At 41.7% G+C, this 14,225-nt stretch overlaps 1 protein-coding gene and 1 long non-coding RNA gene across 2 annotated transcripts in view; one reads left to right on the top strand and one right to left on the bottom strand.

Annotated features, from left to right (window-relative positions):
• LOC143644639 (uncharacterized) overlaps positions 1-5,106 on the bottom strand; it is an 81,297-nt gene extending 76,191 nt beyond the window's left edge. The window contains exons 1-2 of the long non-coding RNA XR_013156798.1: positions 5,027-5,106; positions 925-1,050 (exon numbers count right to left, since the gene is read on the bottom strand). This is a non-coding gene — a long non-coding RNA (uncharacterized LOC143644639). The remainder of the gene's footprint in view (positions 1-924; positions 1,051-5,026) is intronic.
• EIF3F (eukaryotic translation initiation factor 3 subunit F) lies at positions 4,317-13,401 on the top strand. Its single transcript, XM_077113876.1, has 8 exons — positions 4,317-4,722; positions 8,102-8,172; positions 8,428-8,507; positions 8,958-9,095; positions 10,524-10,615; positions 12,400-12,536; positions 12,674-12,787; positions 13,178-13,401. Exons 1-8 carry the CDS (start codon positions 4,353-4,355, stop codon positions 13,253-13,255), a joined length of 1,080 nt encoding a protein of 359 aa, XP_076969991.1. The 5' UTR covers positions 4,317-4,352; the 3' UTR covers positions 13,256-13,401.
• The last annotated feature ends 824 nt before the right edge of the window (positions 13,402-14,225 follow it).

The raw sequence follows: 14,225 nt of genomic DNA on the forward strand, positions 1-14,225 counted from the left end.
GCTACTATCGTCATCATCCATTACCAAACTTTGTCATCACCCAAAAGAGAAACTCCATACCCTTTAAATAATAACCCCCCAGTCTCCCTCCACCCAGTCCCTGGTAACCTCTGATCTGTTTTCTGTCTCTATGAATTTGCTTATTCTTGACATGCCATAGAAGTGGAATCATTCAGTATTTGTCCTTTGTGTCTCAGTTATTTCACTTAGCATAATGTTTTCATGGTTCATCCATATTGTAGCATGTATCCATAGATAATTCCTTTTATGGCTAAATAATATTCCATTGTATGTGTATACAACGTTTTATTCATCCATTCATCTGTGGATAGACACTTGCATTGTTTCCACCTTTTGCCTGTCATAGATAATGTTACATGAACACTACTGTAAAGTATCTGTTTAAGTACCTGCTTTAAATGCTTTGGGGTATATACCAAGAAATGAAATTTCCAGGTCATGTAGTAAATCTAAATTTAACTCTTTTGAGGAACCACCAAACTGTCCTCCATGGTGGCTGCGCATTCCCATCAGCAATGCACAAAGGTTCCAATTTCTCCACATCCTCACACTTATTTTTCATGTTTTAAACTAATAATCACCCTAGTGTGTGTGGAGTGGTTCTCCTTAGCTATTTAAATGTTAGCATGTTCTAGGAGTCTTTTACTTTTCCTCCTAGAATCTCCCTCTTGGAAGGCTTACCAATTCCATGATTTTAACTCATTTCTAAGCGGATGACATACTGCTTCAAATAGTATGGCTGTGCAACAAGTCATCCCCAAACTTAGTGGCTTAAAACAATGACACACATATATTTTGCTCATGAATCTACAGTTTGGAGGCTGAGCAGAGATCGTTTGTCTCTGTTCTGATCCATATCTGCTGGGGCAGCTTCAAGCTGGGACTGGGAATTGGAAGGCTCACTCAGGCATAATTGTGGTGGTTGATGCTGGCTCTTGGATAACATCTCAGCTGGTGCTGTCACCCAGAGCTCCTACAGGAAGCCTCTTCATATGGCTTGGGCTTCCTCACAGCATGGTGACTGAGTTCCTAAAACGAATGTCCCAAGAGAGGAAACCAGGTGGAAGCTGTAACCTTTTTTAAACCTAGTTTGAGTCATATAAAATCACTTTCACCTTACTCTCTTGGTGAAAACCCGTCACAAGCCCCTGCCCAAATTCAACAGAAGTGTCTTAGTTTCTTAGAACAACTGTAACAAGGTACTACAAACTGGTTGACTTAAAAGAAGAAAAATGTATTGCCTCACAGTTCTGGGGGCTAGAAGTCTGAAATGTGAGGTGGAGAATCCTTCCTTAACTCTTCCTGGCTTCTGGTGCTTTGCTGGCAATTCATGGGCTTAAATCTCTGCCTCAGTTGTCACATGCCATTCCCCCTGTAGTATGTCTGTCTTATAAATGCATCAGTCATAAGAATTAAAGGCCCACCCTACTCCAATATCACCGCATTTTAACTTGCCTAATTCCATTTGTAATGACCTTATTTCTAGATAATGTCACATTTTGAGGTACTGGGGAATAGGAGTTCAACATAGCTTTTTGGAGGATGCAATTCAACCAGTAACAGGAAGGGAACAAAGACACCACCTCTCAGAAGGAAGAGTATTCAGATTTGGAAAAGTAACTGGCATTGCAAATAGTGTAGTGATCATTTCTGGAAAACACAGTCTGCCACATGTACAAGTCTATGTCATCAACACTGCTTTCTCCTAAATTCTGATCCTACATTACCAGTTTCCACCCAAATATTTTCATCAGAAGTTTCATCCCAACGTCATCTCCAAACTTAAATGTTCAACATTAACTTCATTCTTGCATTATCTGCTAAAGTAGGAGCTCTTTGATGGCAAGAACCATGTGGAATTAACCTATATACCCCTAATTTTGGTCTAAGTCCTGATATAGTGGGTGCTAAGTCAATATTTTCTGAAGGAAGGGATTTTCTCCAATAAACCTACTCTTCCCACGTTTTTCCCATTTAGGATAATGACCCCATCATTTTCCATGTCTCCCAGGCACGGAAACTTTTGACTCCTTCTCTCTATTCAATCAGATATCAAATTCGGTCAATCTTGCCTCCAAAATATCTTTCAAACTAGTCATACTCTTCTAAATCACAGCTGAAATTGCCATAGTTAAGGTCAGCAATATCTCCCCCTTGGCTACACTCCTTGCTGTACAAAGTACTGAGTGTTAGAAATGCAGAAACTTGGGTTCCACCCCAGACTTACTGAATAAGAATTTGCATTTTAGGCATATTATAATTTGAGAACCATCGTTAACAGTTTCCCCTACCTCTATCAAATGAATCTCACATTCAATGTATATCAGAACCACCTGGAGAGCTATATAGCCCACAGGAGCCCAATCTCTTGGAGTAAGAGCCTGGACCTGTGTATGGTTATCAAGTTCCACAGATGACTGTAATAAGAGACAAAGTTTAGGCACCATTTATCTAGTCACTAGTCTAGTCCACACCAATTAAATAAGCGTATTTGGAGGTTGAGCCCCAGCAATTTACCAGACAGCAGACCTAAGTATACAAGGACAACTAGAGAACCTTTCCAAAGTTTAAGTAAAGCGAAAATGTGACTTTATGAGGAAGCTTGCCTGGTTTTATTTCATTCTATTTCATCTTTATCTTCGACATTTTAGTACTGTCGGAACCAGAGGCCAGCCGTTCCACCTGTATTTGAGGGAATTAAAGAACCAAAGCACTGACGGGGGATTGTAGCAATCCTAATATTGAAAGGGAACTCCAAGATGAAAGCAGGTCCTGGCCAGAATAGTCAGGACTAAGAAGTCCATCCTCACCCACTCACCTTGCCAGTTCCCCTAACTTTATTAAGGTAGGTGATAGGATTCCTTTCAGGCAGATGTTATTATTCCCATTATACCAGGAAGGAAACCAAGGCTCAGAAAAAAATCATAGATTTCCCAAAGTCACACAGCAAGGATCAGAGCTCCTTCCATCATATAGTAATGATAACAGGAACTCCCTAATAATAAGTACTGTATATCAGGGATGTGCTAAGAGCTTTATGAAGCATTATCTCATTTAATCTTCTCCCAAAGCGTTGACTTGGACATCTAATGGACATCTCAACGGTGACACATCCAAAAATGAACTCAGGATTAATTTTTACTCCATTCATAGCTCTCACTATTTCAACTGATGGTGACTTCTTCCTACTAGTTCCTCAGCACAAAAACTTTCACACCTCACGTAAAATTTCTCAGAAAATTCTGTTGAAGCCACCCTCCATCCTCAAAATATATGCAGAAGATGGCCACATCTCGCCATTTACACTGCCCTAGTCCCAGACGCTATCATCGCCTAGTTACCTAGTAGCCTCCAAACAGGTCTCCCTGCTCCTCCTCGCCCACCTTCCTCTGTTCCCTCAGTATATCCTTATCGAAGTAGCCAGAGTGATCCTTCTAAAACTAAGACTGATCATGCATAACCCTTCCTTGCTCAAAACCCTGCCATGGTTCCCCACCACACTCAGACTAAAAGTCTAGGTATTTACTGTGGCCCACCAAGTCCTTAATGATCTGCCTCTACCCTCTGCTCAGAGGTTCACCTCCTGCGGCTGTCCCCCATGACCTTAACAACAAATGGCCTCCTTATACACGCCCTGCCCACGCCTGCTTACCGCCTTTGCCCCAGCTGTTTCCTCTACCTGGATGGCTCCTTCGTTAGATACTGGTTACCTCCCTCACCTCCTTCAAGTCTTCATTCGAATCTCATATTCTCATTATAATTTACCCTGCCCTCTCCAATCCTGATTTGCCCTCACCTTCCTCTACTTTTTCCTTTCACAGGACTTGTCACCTTCTAACATTATATGGTTTACTTATTGTCTTTTCCCACTCGAATGTAAGCCCTTCAAGGACAAGGATCTTTGTTCTGTTCACTTACATAGCCCAAGCGCATAAAAGAGCACCTGCCTCATATTAGGCACATGAATTTTGAATGAAGCCACTTATATACCCATTTTCCATTTAAATTCGTGAAAATACAAATGGTGAGCATTCGGTCGCGCTCTGGCGCCATCTGGCGACACCTACGCAGACTCAGTTGTTTCTCTTGACCCAGCGCTCTCCCAAGTTTCTTCGGAACTATTTAGCTTAGTTCTCACCGCGTGCGCATCGGACGGAAAGCAAATGAGCACGCACTCCGGAAGAAATCATAAACACCAGGAAATTTTAGTGCTTCGTGGACAGCATCAGGAGCCAATAGGCACAAAGATCTCGCTCACGTGATCCATATTCAGCCTATCGAGGTCCTAATTTTCTACAACGCAGTCCTTTCCTGTCTCTTTTCTCAACAAGATGGCCACGCCGGCTGCACCCGGGAGTTCTCCGCCTGCCACTCCACCTCCGGCGCCGGCTACTACCCCGGCACCAACCCCATCTGCAGCTTCGGCTCCCGCTGCGGCTCCGGCTCTAGCTCCAGCATCGGTCCCGGCCCCATCATCCGATCCGGCGGCGGCAGCAGCTACGACCACAGCCACGGGGCAGACCCCGGGCTCAACGCAAGCCCCGGCGCAGACTGCCGCGCCCGCGTTGCCTGGTCCGGCCCTCCCGGGGCCTTTCCCTGGCGGCCGCGTGGTCAGGCTGCACCCGGTCATTTTGGCCTCCATCGTGGACAGCTACGAGCGTCGCAACGAGGGCGCGGCCCGAGTTATCGGGACCTTGCTGGGTGAGTGATGAGAGGAAATTGAGATTGAATTCAATTTCTCTTGTCTACCACCGCCTATTTATCTCGCCCCCACTCAATTAACCCTTTTATCCCTGATGTCCTGCCTTCTTCATTCCCTGGCCTCTTGCCTCCCCCTCTTCTCACTACAATGACTTGACCTTTTGCTTCTCCGACCCACCTTTTTTCTGCTACTTATCTTCCCAGAGAGTTTGACTCTCTTTCCTGCCGGCTTGCTGTCACTTTGGGCGACAAATAATGAGTAGTTATCACTTACTGAATAAATATTGTGGGGCAGGTGGCTTACATTTTAACTGTCCAACAGTATTTCACTTCAGGTCTGATTAGCTCCAGTCTACCAGAAATGAGTTCAGTTGCCGATTCTAGGAAGCGGCTAGCTTGGAACTAGAACCCTGAGCGTAGTGACCGCGTTCTTCCGCCTTCCGGTAAATGTCTCTATCTTCTAGGTGTATACAAAGGAGTTGGCAAAAGAGCTGGACGTCTTTAAAAAGAGATCTGTCCCAACAAGTTAACCAATTTGGCTGGAATCCGTTTAAGATTTTATACTATTCTGCTTTCCTAAACTTCTGAGCTTGATCCTGTGTTCCTAAATTTCCAATAATACTAGTTCCTGAAGTGGTAGACCCTGTATCCCCGGTGCTGCCTTTAATCCTCCATTTGGACACAGACAGTTTTATTATTTGTGGGATGTTCGGCTTGAATCTTAAAACTGAAGAAGAATCTTTTCCCTGTCCATGTTTCACTTTTATTTGGGGAATAGGTATTTTTCTTTAAAGTAGTTTTAAAGAAGCGAAAAGCACCAAAGGGCAGAGAGGGATTGTTAATAATAAATCCTTTTCTCTGGGCCCCTCAGATACATTTCCACTCCATCTAGTTGTGCGTTTTAGACATCTTTGTGTGTCCACACCCCCATCTCATGGATCATTTCTTTTTCTTACTCTTAGACATGTCCTTACACTCTAGAAGATAATTGGTGTATTACAAATAGGACAAAATTTATAACTAGACTCCACATATTAGCCATGTGCCTTGGGGAAAATTACCTAGCTTTTTTCAGTGGCTACTTCAGACTTAGTCTTTCTGAGAACTAAATTATTACAGAAGTCACCTAACAGTGCTGGCACACATTAGATATGAAGCAGCAGTTAGTTACTGTCTTCTACCTGGTCAGGCCTATACGCATTCTCTTTTTCTCTCTCTCTCTCTTTGAGGGTACAACGATTGTATTTACAGGAACTACTTGATCCGTTACCTGTCAAACATTGCCATGACTTTTCTTAATCTAAGCTTCTGCATTCTATTTGCCACAAATGTCTTCCCTGTTCTGCCTCATCTTTTTTCTTTTTCTTTTTTATATTTCTTTATTTTGAGTGCCACCCATCTTCGAGGTTCCTAGGGAAAATGTCCAGTATCAATCCTCCATCCTATACCCCACCCTCATCTCAGTAGTAATCCCACTGAGTCTCATAGCATTCTGGAACTGTACCCTGCTCTATAACAAATGATTTTTCCATCACTGACTTGACACTTGACAGATACTTACTCTTTTAGCTATATTGTAAAATTTTCAGAACTCAATAGCGAATAGTTCTCCACCCAAGATTTATGCTTAGTGTCTCATATATTACAGTGACCCTAATTAGACCAGCTGTAATCTAGATTCTCAGATCCTATTTCAACCTGGGATTATAGGTATAGTACTATGTGTTACAGGAATAATGCTTATTGATAATTGACGCATAGATTCTGCCTGCTAGAAACTTACGGTTTTCTCAGGTAGGTTGTAAATAATGCATGAAACATATTTCATTTCGTTAAATGAAGTCACCTATGCTTCTTAAATACCAGAAACTGTTAGATACTTAGAATTTAAAATTGAGAAAATAAACCTTATACACGAGATGGAGATACTCTTATATATAAGTAATTAGAATATAATGTGATTATATATAAGTAATTAGAATATAATTTGATAAATGTTCCAGTAGAAAGGTATTCAAAGTGACGTGGAAGTCCATAAAACTATTTTGGAAGTTTGGGGAAAGCATCACAAAAAAGATGACATTTGAGCTGGGCATTAAAGCAGATGCAGGAAGTATAAAAAGTTCCACTAGCTGAGTGGTTCAGCATTAGAGGAATATAGAAGAAAAGATATACGACAGGAAATGAAGCTAGTGAGGTGTAGAGTCATAAGAGATATTAAATAATTACAAGTGTGCAAAGTGCTGTGAAGAAGGTTAGGAAATTATGGAAAGACAAAATGGCACCCTCATTAGGTTTGGGGGTACGTGGGGGAAGAACACCTTAACTGTGGCATTTCAGCTAAGACTAAATAGGAATTGATGATTCTGCCTGCTGTTTGTAGAGTGGATAACAGAGAAATAGGTTATTTGTGGACACCAGATAGAAGCTATTTTAATAATTTGGAAGTGGGGATGGAGAGGAGTGAGTGAGTTGATAGGACATGGTATGAATCAGAAATGAGGGATTAAAAAGAAAGTTTCAAGGATGACTTCTAGGTCTCTGATTGGGTGTGGAAGAGATGGGGGGAAATGTAAGGGTTGATTCAGTTTGGAACTTTTTGCAATGCTCATCAAGTATCCAGGTGCATCTGTCAAGTCAAAAGTTTAATATGTAGATCTGGAGTGTAAAAGAGAGATGTGGGTAAATATGTAGTTTCAGAAATTGTGTCATTGGGATATAGAAACCATAAAAATGATTGAAATCACCTACTGCAGGACAAACTTGTACTGTAAAAGGCCAGACAGTAAGTATTTTAAGCTTTGTGGGCAATAAGTCTCTGTTGAAAATATTCAGCTCTGCCTTTGGAGTAGGAAAACAGCCATAGACAATACATAAACGATTGGGCATAGCTGCATTCCAATAAAACTTTATTATAAAAATGGGTGACAGGGCCTGACCTGGAGTAAGAGTACAGAATGAAAATATAGGCGAACTAGGATAGAAGTGGGCTTCTGTATGGATAGTTTTATGCACACCATAAAATTCTCCCAGATAGCTCTGTAGGTGAAATTACAGGGAAAAGTTTGGAGACTGAAAAATCAAGGTCATTTAGTAAAAGTCTGGAGTAGAGCTGGTAACAGAAAGTAATAGGCAAAGGAGACCTTGTAGAAGAAAAATATATTCCATTTCGTGGTGGATAAAGGAAAGAGTTGGAGGTTACTGCAGGATTTTAGTTTTCTGAAGAATTCTGATTCCACTGATACCCATGGCTTAATTTGGAACTAGCAAGTTCAGTTTGATATTTACTAAAAAAACCTCTGAAAGCATTTCCAGAGTGGTTGGAAACTGTTTGGAGCCTTGGGATTATATAATGCATGGATGATTCTTTCTTTCATAGGAACTGTAGACAAACACTCTGTGGAAGTCACCAATTGCTTTTCAGTGCCACACAATGAGTCAGAAGATGAGGTGAGTGGAACTTTGAGTGGGACCATCTTCCCCCACCCCCAGTCTCTGGCTGTTCATCTGCTGGATTCCCCGTAAGGCCTCTTTCTGCATACTATGTTGTGCTCATAACTTGAACTCCTACAGCCCGAGAAGCTTTGTTGCATTTGGGTTTATTTCCAGGGCTTTATTTTTGTTGAGGGTGACCTTTTGTGCTTTTTATCCATTTTCTCTAAGGACCTCTGGCATCTTAGCTTCCTTTCCTCTCTTCCTTCTTAGGTGGCTGTTGACATGGAATTTGCTAAGAACATGTATGAATTACACAAGAAAGTTTCTCCAAATGAGCTCATCCTGGGCTGGTAAGTCAGGAAAGGGGAAAATGGAAAGTCTCCTGGTAATTGCCAAGGTCTCCTGCCATCAGACTAGGTATTATTATACTTCTGCTTTTAGAGACACAGTATTGGAATATCTCATCTCAAGGAACTGTAAATTCAGTGTGTTTTGCTGGCAGTTCTGATCTTGTGCGACCAAAAACACTTTGAATTACAACTTTTACTGAGCAAGTCTTGTTGCCTTTCCAAAGAGTCAGAATTTTTTAAAAGCTCTAAATCAGTTTCTGATCCAGTGTAGTTTTCAGTGTGAGTAGAAAATAGTAGCGTTTATAGCACTATTATTTTTAGTGTATAGAGTGTTGCTATCATAGGGTATCAGGTACCCAGAGACACCACCACCACCACCAGTTTGAAATTGATATCATGTTTAGACCTAAGTCCATTTGTTGACCTCCGTGATTATGTTCCATTTTCCAGGTACGCTACAGGCCATGACATCACAGAGCACTCCGTGCTGATTCATGAGTACTACAGCCGGGAGGCCCCCAACCCCATTCACCTCACTGTGGACACGAGCCTCCAGAATGGCCGCATGAGCATCAAGGCCTATGTCAGGTGACCACAGAATCTTGGGCCACAAGGGCATAAAAGGCTATCTAGCTTAGCTCCCACACCATGCATGGATAACAGTTGCCTCCCCCCAACCAAGTTTAATTCCTTCAGTGCATAACTCACTGATTTCTGAAGAAGCCTTTTCTTTGTCTCTCAGTAATCATCATTGGAAAGTTTCACTTGGAAACAAAATCTTTCCCTGTAATTTCCATTCACTGATCCCGGTTCTACCCTAGGTTTCTACTCATTAGTGTTAACCAATTTCAAATGGCAGACCTTTAGATATTTGAGGAAGCTAACATGTTTCTCTTGGGAAAAAGTTTAGAGACTGAAAAATCAAGGTCATTTAGTAAAAGTCTAGAGTAGAGCTGGTAACAAATAATAGGCATTAGTGTTAACCAATATCTACAATTTCAAAGCTAAATAGCCACAATTCTTACAGCCAGTCCTCATATGATATTCTTTTTGTGGTCCTTCACCACATTCATGGCTTTCCTGAGTTAACCTTTTCATCTGTCCTTACCCTGGAAGTGAACACAGTACTCAGAGTAGTACAGATTTAAGAAAGATTGTCCTTATTTTGAATATATCTATTAACACAGAATTGAGTGACATTAACATTATAGTGATGACACATTGAGCTTGCAGTTAAAACTCCTATTGGTGGAGGATGTTGAGAAAAGCGCTGGTACCATGCTAAAGAATTTGGAGGATCATATCTTTGGTTAGAATGAAAGCATTTGTTGGTACATCTCTTACCCTGTTTAACAGTGTGCTGTTTCTGTTTCTGACACTGGTATAGACAGCTACTATGCAGTAAGACAAAGAGGATGGTTGCCAAGTCCTTATGGTCCAGTTGGCTGTACCTCTAATCTCTGGCCATGGCCTGATTTCTTTTCTCATCTTTTCCAAATATTTTAGATTCCAAGATCCAGTTGAAAATATATTGTTAACTTTGTAAAGATAGTCCTGTTCAGTGAGATTACTTATAGCACCCAATCTGGTGTTGCTGGGCAGGAATCAATATGTTTTTTCAGTATGTAAGTTAAGATACTGATAAACAGTCCTCAGTCCTAGAAAAGCCATGACCGAGTCTCTTCTTTCCATGAGGTTGGGCGTATAGATAGTCATCTCCATGGCAAAATCCTTTGTGCTTTCCTCCTCCTCGCAGAGATTGTACAGGTTTAAAAGATATCAGGCCGTGTTGAAAGCTGAGTCCCTTCTCACAGGCTAAGGGGTTTAATGTATGGAATGAGGTAAGGGGAGAAAGTGACTTTTGCTCCAGTGAGACCTCTCGAGTTCACATGGTCCCAACCTTCCTGTCTGAGAACCTTGGAGGCCACACTTGCTGTAACTCCTTTCCCAGCCCAGACTAGACATGGAAACCCTTTCCCGAGGCTATCTGTTGACCTTTACCTGCTCTCTCCCCAGCACTTTAATGGGCGTTCCTGGGAGGACCATGGGGGTGATGTTCACACCTCTGACAGTGAGATACGCATATTATGACACTGAACGCATTGGAGGTGAGTCACCTTCCTGTACCCTCGTTTTTTCAGGGGAAATCTGTAACAGAGATGGATCCTTGGGTGGGTAAAAGAGGGCAAGCAGTATAATGATTACTGACCTTTTGAGATTGTGGGGGTAGAAAGGCCTAGCAGTGCCTGTCTCTTGAAAGTAAAACATCTTGTTATCTCTAAATGAAGCATCTAAGTCTTACTTTTATTATTCTCTGCAAGTGTTTTCTGCTTTTTGCCTATTACCTTGGATCTAGGCAATGAGAATAGATCATTGACAGGAACTGCTGTTTCCCTGCCCTCCAATCCTTCATCTCCCTTCTTCTCTGCTCGTACCTCCAGACCTTTAATGTTTACCTCCAGCCCTAAAATCTACGTGGTGTTCCACTGTGCCTCAGTGATGAGAGACTTGCTTGCCCACAAACTGACAAACCCTATTAGTTATTAATTAGTTCACTTGGTGTGCAGTCACATTATTCATATTTTCATTGGTCACTTTCTTATGGTTTTCACTTCTTTCCTGAGAAGATACTAGAATATTTATTTTCTTCATTGTATCTTCCTCTTAGGGGTGACGTCATGAAAACAAGTTAATTTCTCAGATGCTCATCTTTTAGTAGATTGAGGTTTTATAGTAGTTAGATAGTAGTTGATGGTCCCAACTTCACTACATCTTTTTTCTGCCAGTGTTATGACCTTGCTCAGAGAGAATTGGTTTTATCCTGTATTGTGGCAAGTTCTTTACTCTGAAGTTAAAATAAGATGATTTTCAAGAGTACAACATGCAGTCTGTGCTTAGTAAACATCATTGTTGTTCCTGATTAGTATTATAGAGTGTTTACTTCAGATCTGTTTCCTATATACTGTGCTAGTGCTGAAGTTCTTGTCTGTCTGGAGCCATTGGTCTGCCATTATCTTTTGTGATGGGTTTGTCAAAATATTTGCTATTAAATTGATCATTTTAAATACTCAAATTTGCAAATCCTATCCTTTTGTCACAGTTAGTTATATTTCCTTCTTGTGTAGATGTGATAGAGGGCTTTTTCTCTCTCCTTTTCAGAGTTTAGTTTAAATATTCATATTAGCAATTCTCCTAACAGGTGCCTTTTTCCCAATCCTTTTAAGACTCTCAGTGTATTATATTAGTGTGATCAAGTCTTACGTGAGCATGACTCACACTGGGCCTTCATACTAGTGATTATCCTCTGGATTGAATGGATGCTATATTCCTGGGGCAAGATCAGGGAGAGCAAACTAGCTCTGTGTTTAAGTTGGTTATAGTCAACCTTGACTATATATCAGAGGCTTCTGTGGAACTTTTGCTTAATATGGGTAACAGAGTCCCACTGCAGAAATTTTGATTTTGTAGTCTGGAATGGAACCCAAAAAGTGTACTTCATTATTTTGTTTGTTTAACTTGTGAATGATCCTGATGCTTAGTCAGGATTAGGAACCATTGATCTAAGATCTGTGATGACTGGAAGTCAGTCATTTCCCTATATAAATGAGATACAAGGAAATTATTTGGGAAGTTGTTGGAGGTAGTAAATTATCAGCACCAGAGGCTATATGGGATCAAAACTGATGATTAATATAACAGTAAATTAAGGAACTGGATTTTCCCAAGAGGAAGGAAAGTTAGTAAGGGCAGTGTAGTGAGATTGGGGAAGCTGAATGAGTCCCGAGGGAGGGTGGGAAAAGCTAGAAGGAATGGATAAAGACTGTCTCCTTCCTGATGGGAATACTGAATTGTCTGTGTCTCTTTGTGCTGTCATTCTCCACCCTACCCTCAGTTGACCTGATCATGAAGACCTGTTTTAGCCCCAACCGGGTTATTGGACTCTCAAGTGACTTACAGCAAGTAGGAGGAGCATCAGCTCGCATCCAGGATGCCCTGAGCACAGTGCTGCAATATGCAGAGGATGTACTGGTGAGGAGGGAGAAAGAAAAACAGGGGAGGGCACAGATCTCCACTCTGAGATCGCTGAGGGATGTGCTGGTGAGATGATAGCCCTCTCAGTGGTGAGAATTATCTGTGCTTCATTGAATCTTTGTTTTGGTGCTCAGTCTGGAAAGGTGTCAGCTGACAATACTGTGGGCCGCTTCTTGATGAGTCTGGTTAACCAAGTACCCAAAATAGTTCCTGATGACTTTGAGACCATGCTCAACAGCAACATCAATGTGAGTGCCATTCCCAGGCCTCTGGGCATCCGGTTCCTCCCTCCCCTCCCCAACATACTTACACTTGTGAAGAAAGATAGGGAGTTGAGTGGGGTAGCCTGGAGTAGGGTAGAGGACACAGGACTTATTTTTCCCATTTATGTTTATAGAACTGTATTCTATCCATCGATCCCCACTTAAGAACCTCTGGTCTAGAAGTGTAGCGGTAGAGATGAGAACATGTTCTCAAGCATTTCATGCCTTTCCTATCTCCTACCTTTGACTCCTGCACAGTCCCCTCCCAGCTGTCATTTATCCAGGACTGTCCTCACACCCAGTATCCACCATAGAGCTAGCCAAACCAGATTTTCTGCTACATTTCTACCCAGCCACTCACTTATTCTCTTCCAGGACCTGCTGATGGTGACCTACCTGGCTAATCTCACGCAGTCACAGATTGCCCTCAATGAGAAACTTGTAAATCTGTGATGGGCCTTAAGCAGCACTCCGAGAAATCTGGGTCCCAGCCCTAGGACTCACTGTGGAGTGAAGGAGAAATGGTTTCTTTGTGGTCTTGAGGCACATTAAGTCACTGATTGTGACTAAATAAACATAGCCTACTTTTTGTAAACGAAGTCCATTTTATCGTGGCTTATTGCTGGATGGGAGAAAGAACTGCAGTAGATCTCAAACAAGTTAGGAAGTGAGTACTCTGAGTAGACATCAGGTGTATGCTTGGGATGACTTATCACCAACAGGAATGCCCGTAGCCTAAGCTAGCTTAGCTTCACCTAACCCCAAACGAGACAGCTTTTCTAGCCCACTAGTTTTACAGCAACACTCTCCACCCTCTTTTACCTGTTTTTTGGAGACCAAACCTCCAAAAAAATGTTATCACTTCTTAGCATCTTCCTTGGTAACAGTACAAAGGGTTGCCTTAAGCAACAGTTTCGATGTACCTAGAGAGTGTACTAGTGGTGAGAGAGGAGGAAAGAATGGGGTGTATACAGGTCTCAGTCCTGGGATGTTTACATTAATTTTGGTAAAAAGAAACCCTCTCCATCTTGGGAATCAACTATGTCAATGTGTTTTTTGGTTATCAGCCTGGAAAGTTGTCCACTGACAGTATTATTGGCCATTTCTTGATGGGTCATTTGGGTTTCACAGAAACTGAAATTGGGAAATCCATGGAGAGAAAATGGTTTAGAGAATTAGATGCTTGATCTGAACTAAAAGAGTAGGGGGTGTGGTCAGTAGCCAGTGTCTTTAAATACTTGAACAGTAGCATAGAACTGTTTGTGGTTCAGGGAGGCAGAAGTGGGATCTGTAGGTAAAATCTTCAAAGATTTTCCTAAAAACTCAGAAAATGTCAGTGTAGCTTGAGAGTAGTTCTGGATGATCTCTTAAGTCAGCCATTGGCTTTGTCTAAGGAAAGGCTATATAACGTTTCCCAGGGATC

Source organism: Tamandua tetradactyla, chromosome 8 (assembly GCF_023851605.1).
Source record: "Tamandua tetradactyla isolate mTamTet1 chromosome 8, mTamTet1.pri, whole genome shotgun sequence".
NCBI classification, from domain to species: domain Eukaryota; kingdom Metazoa; phylum Chordata; class Mammalia; order Pilosa; family Myrmecophagidae; genus Tamandua; species Tamandua tetradactyla.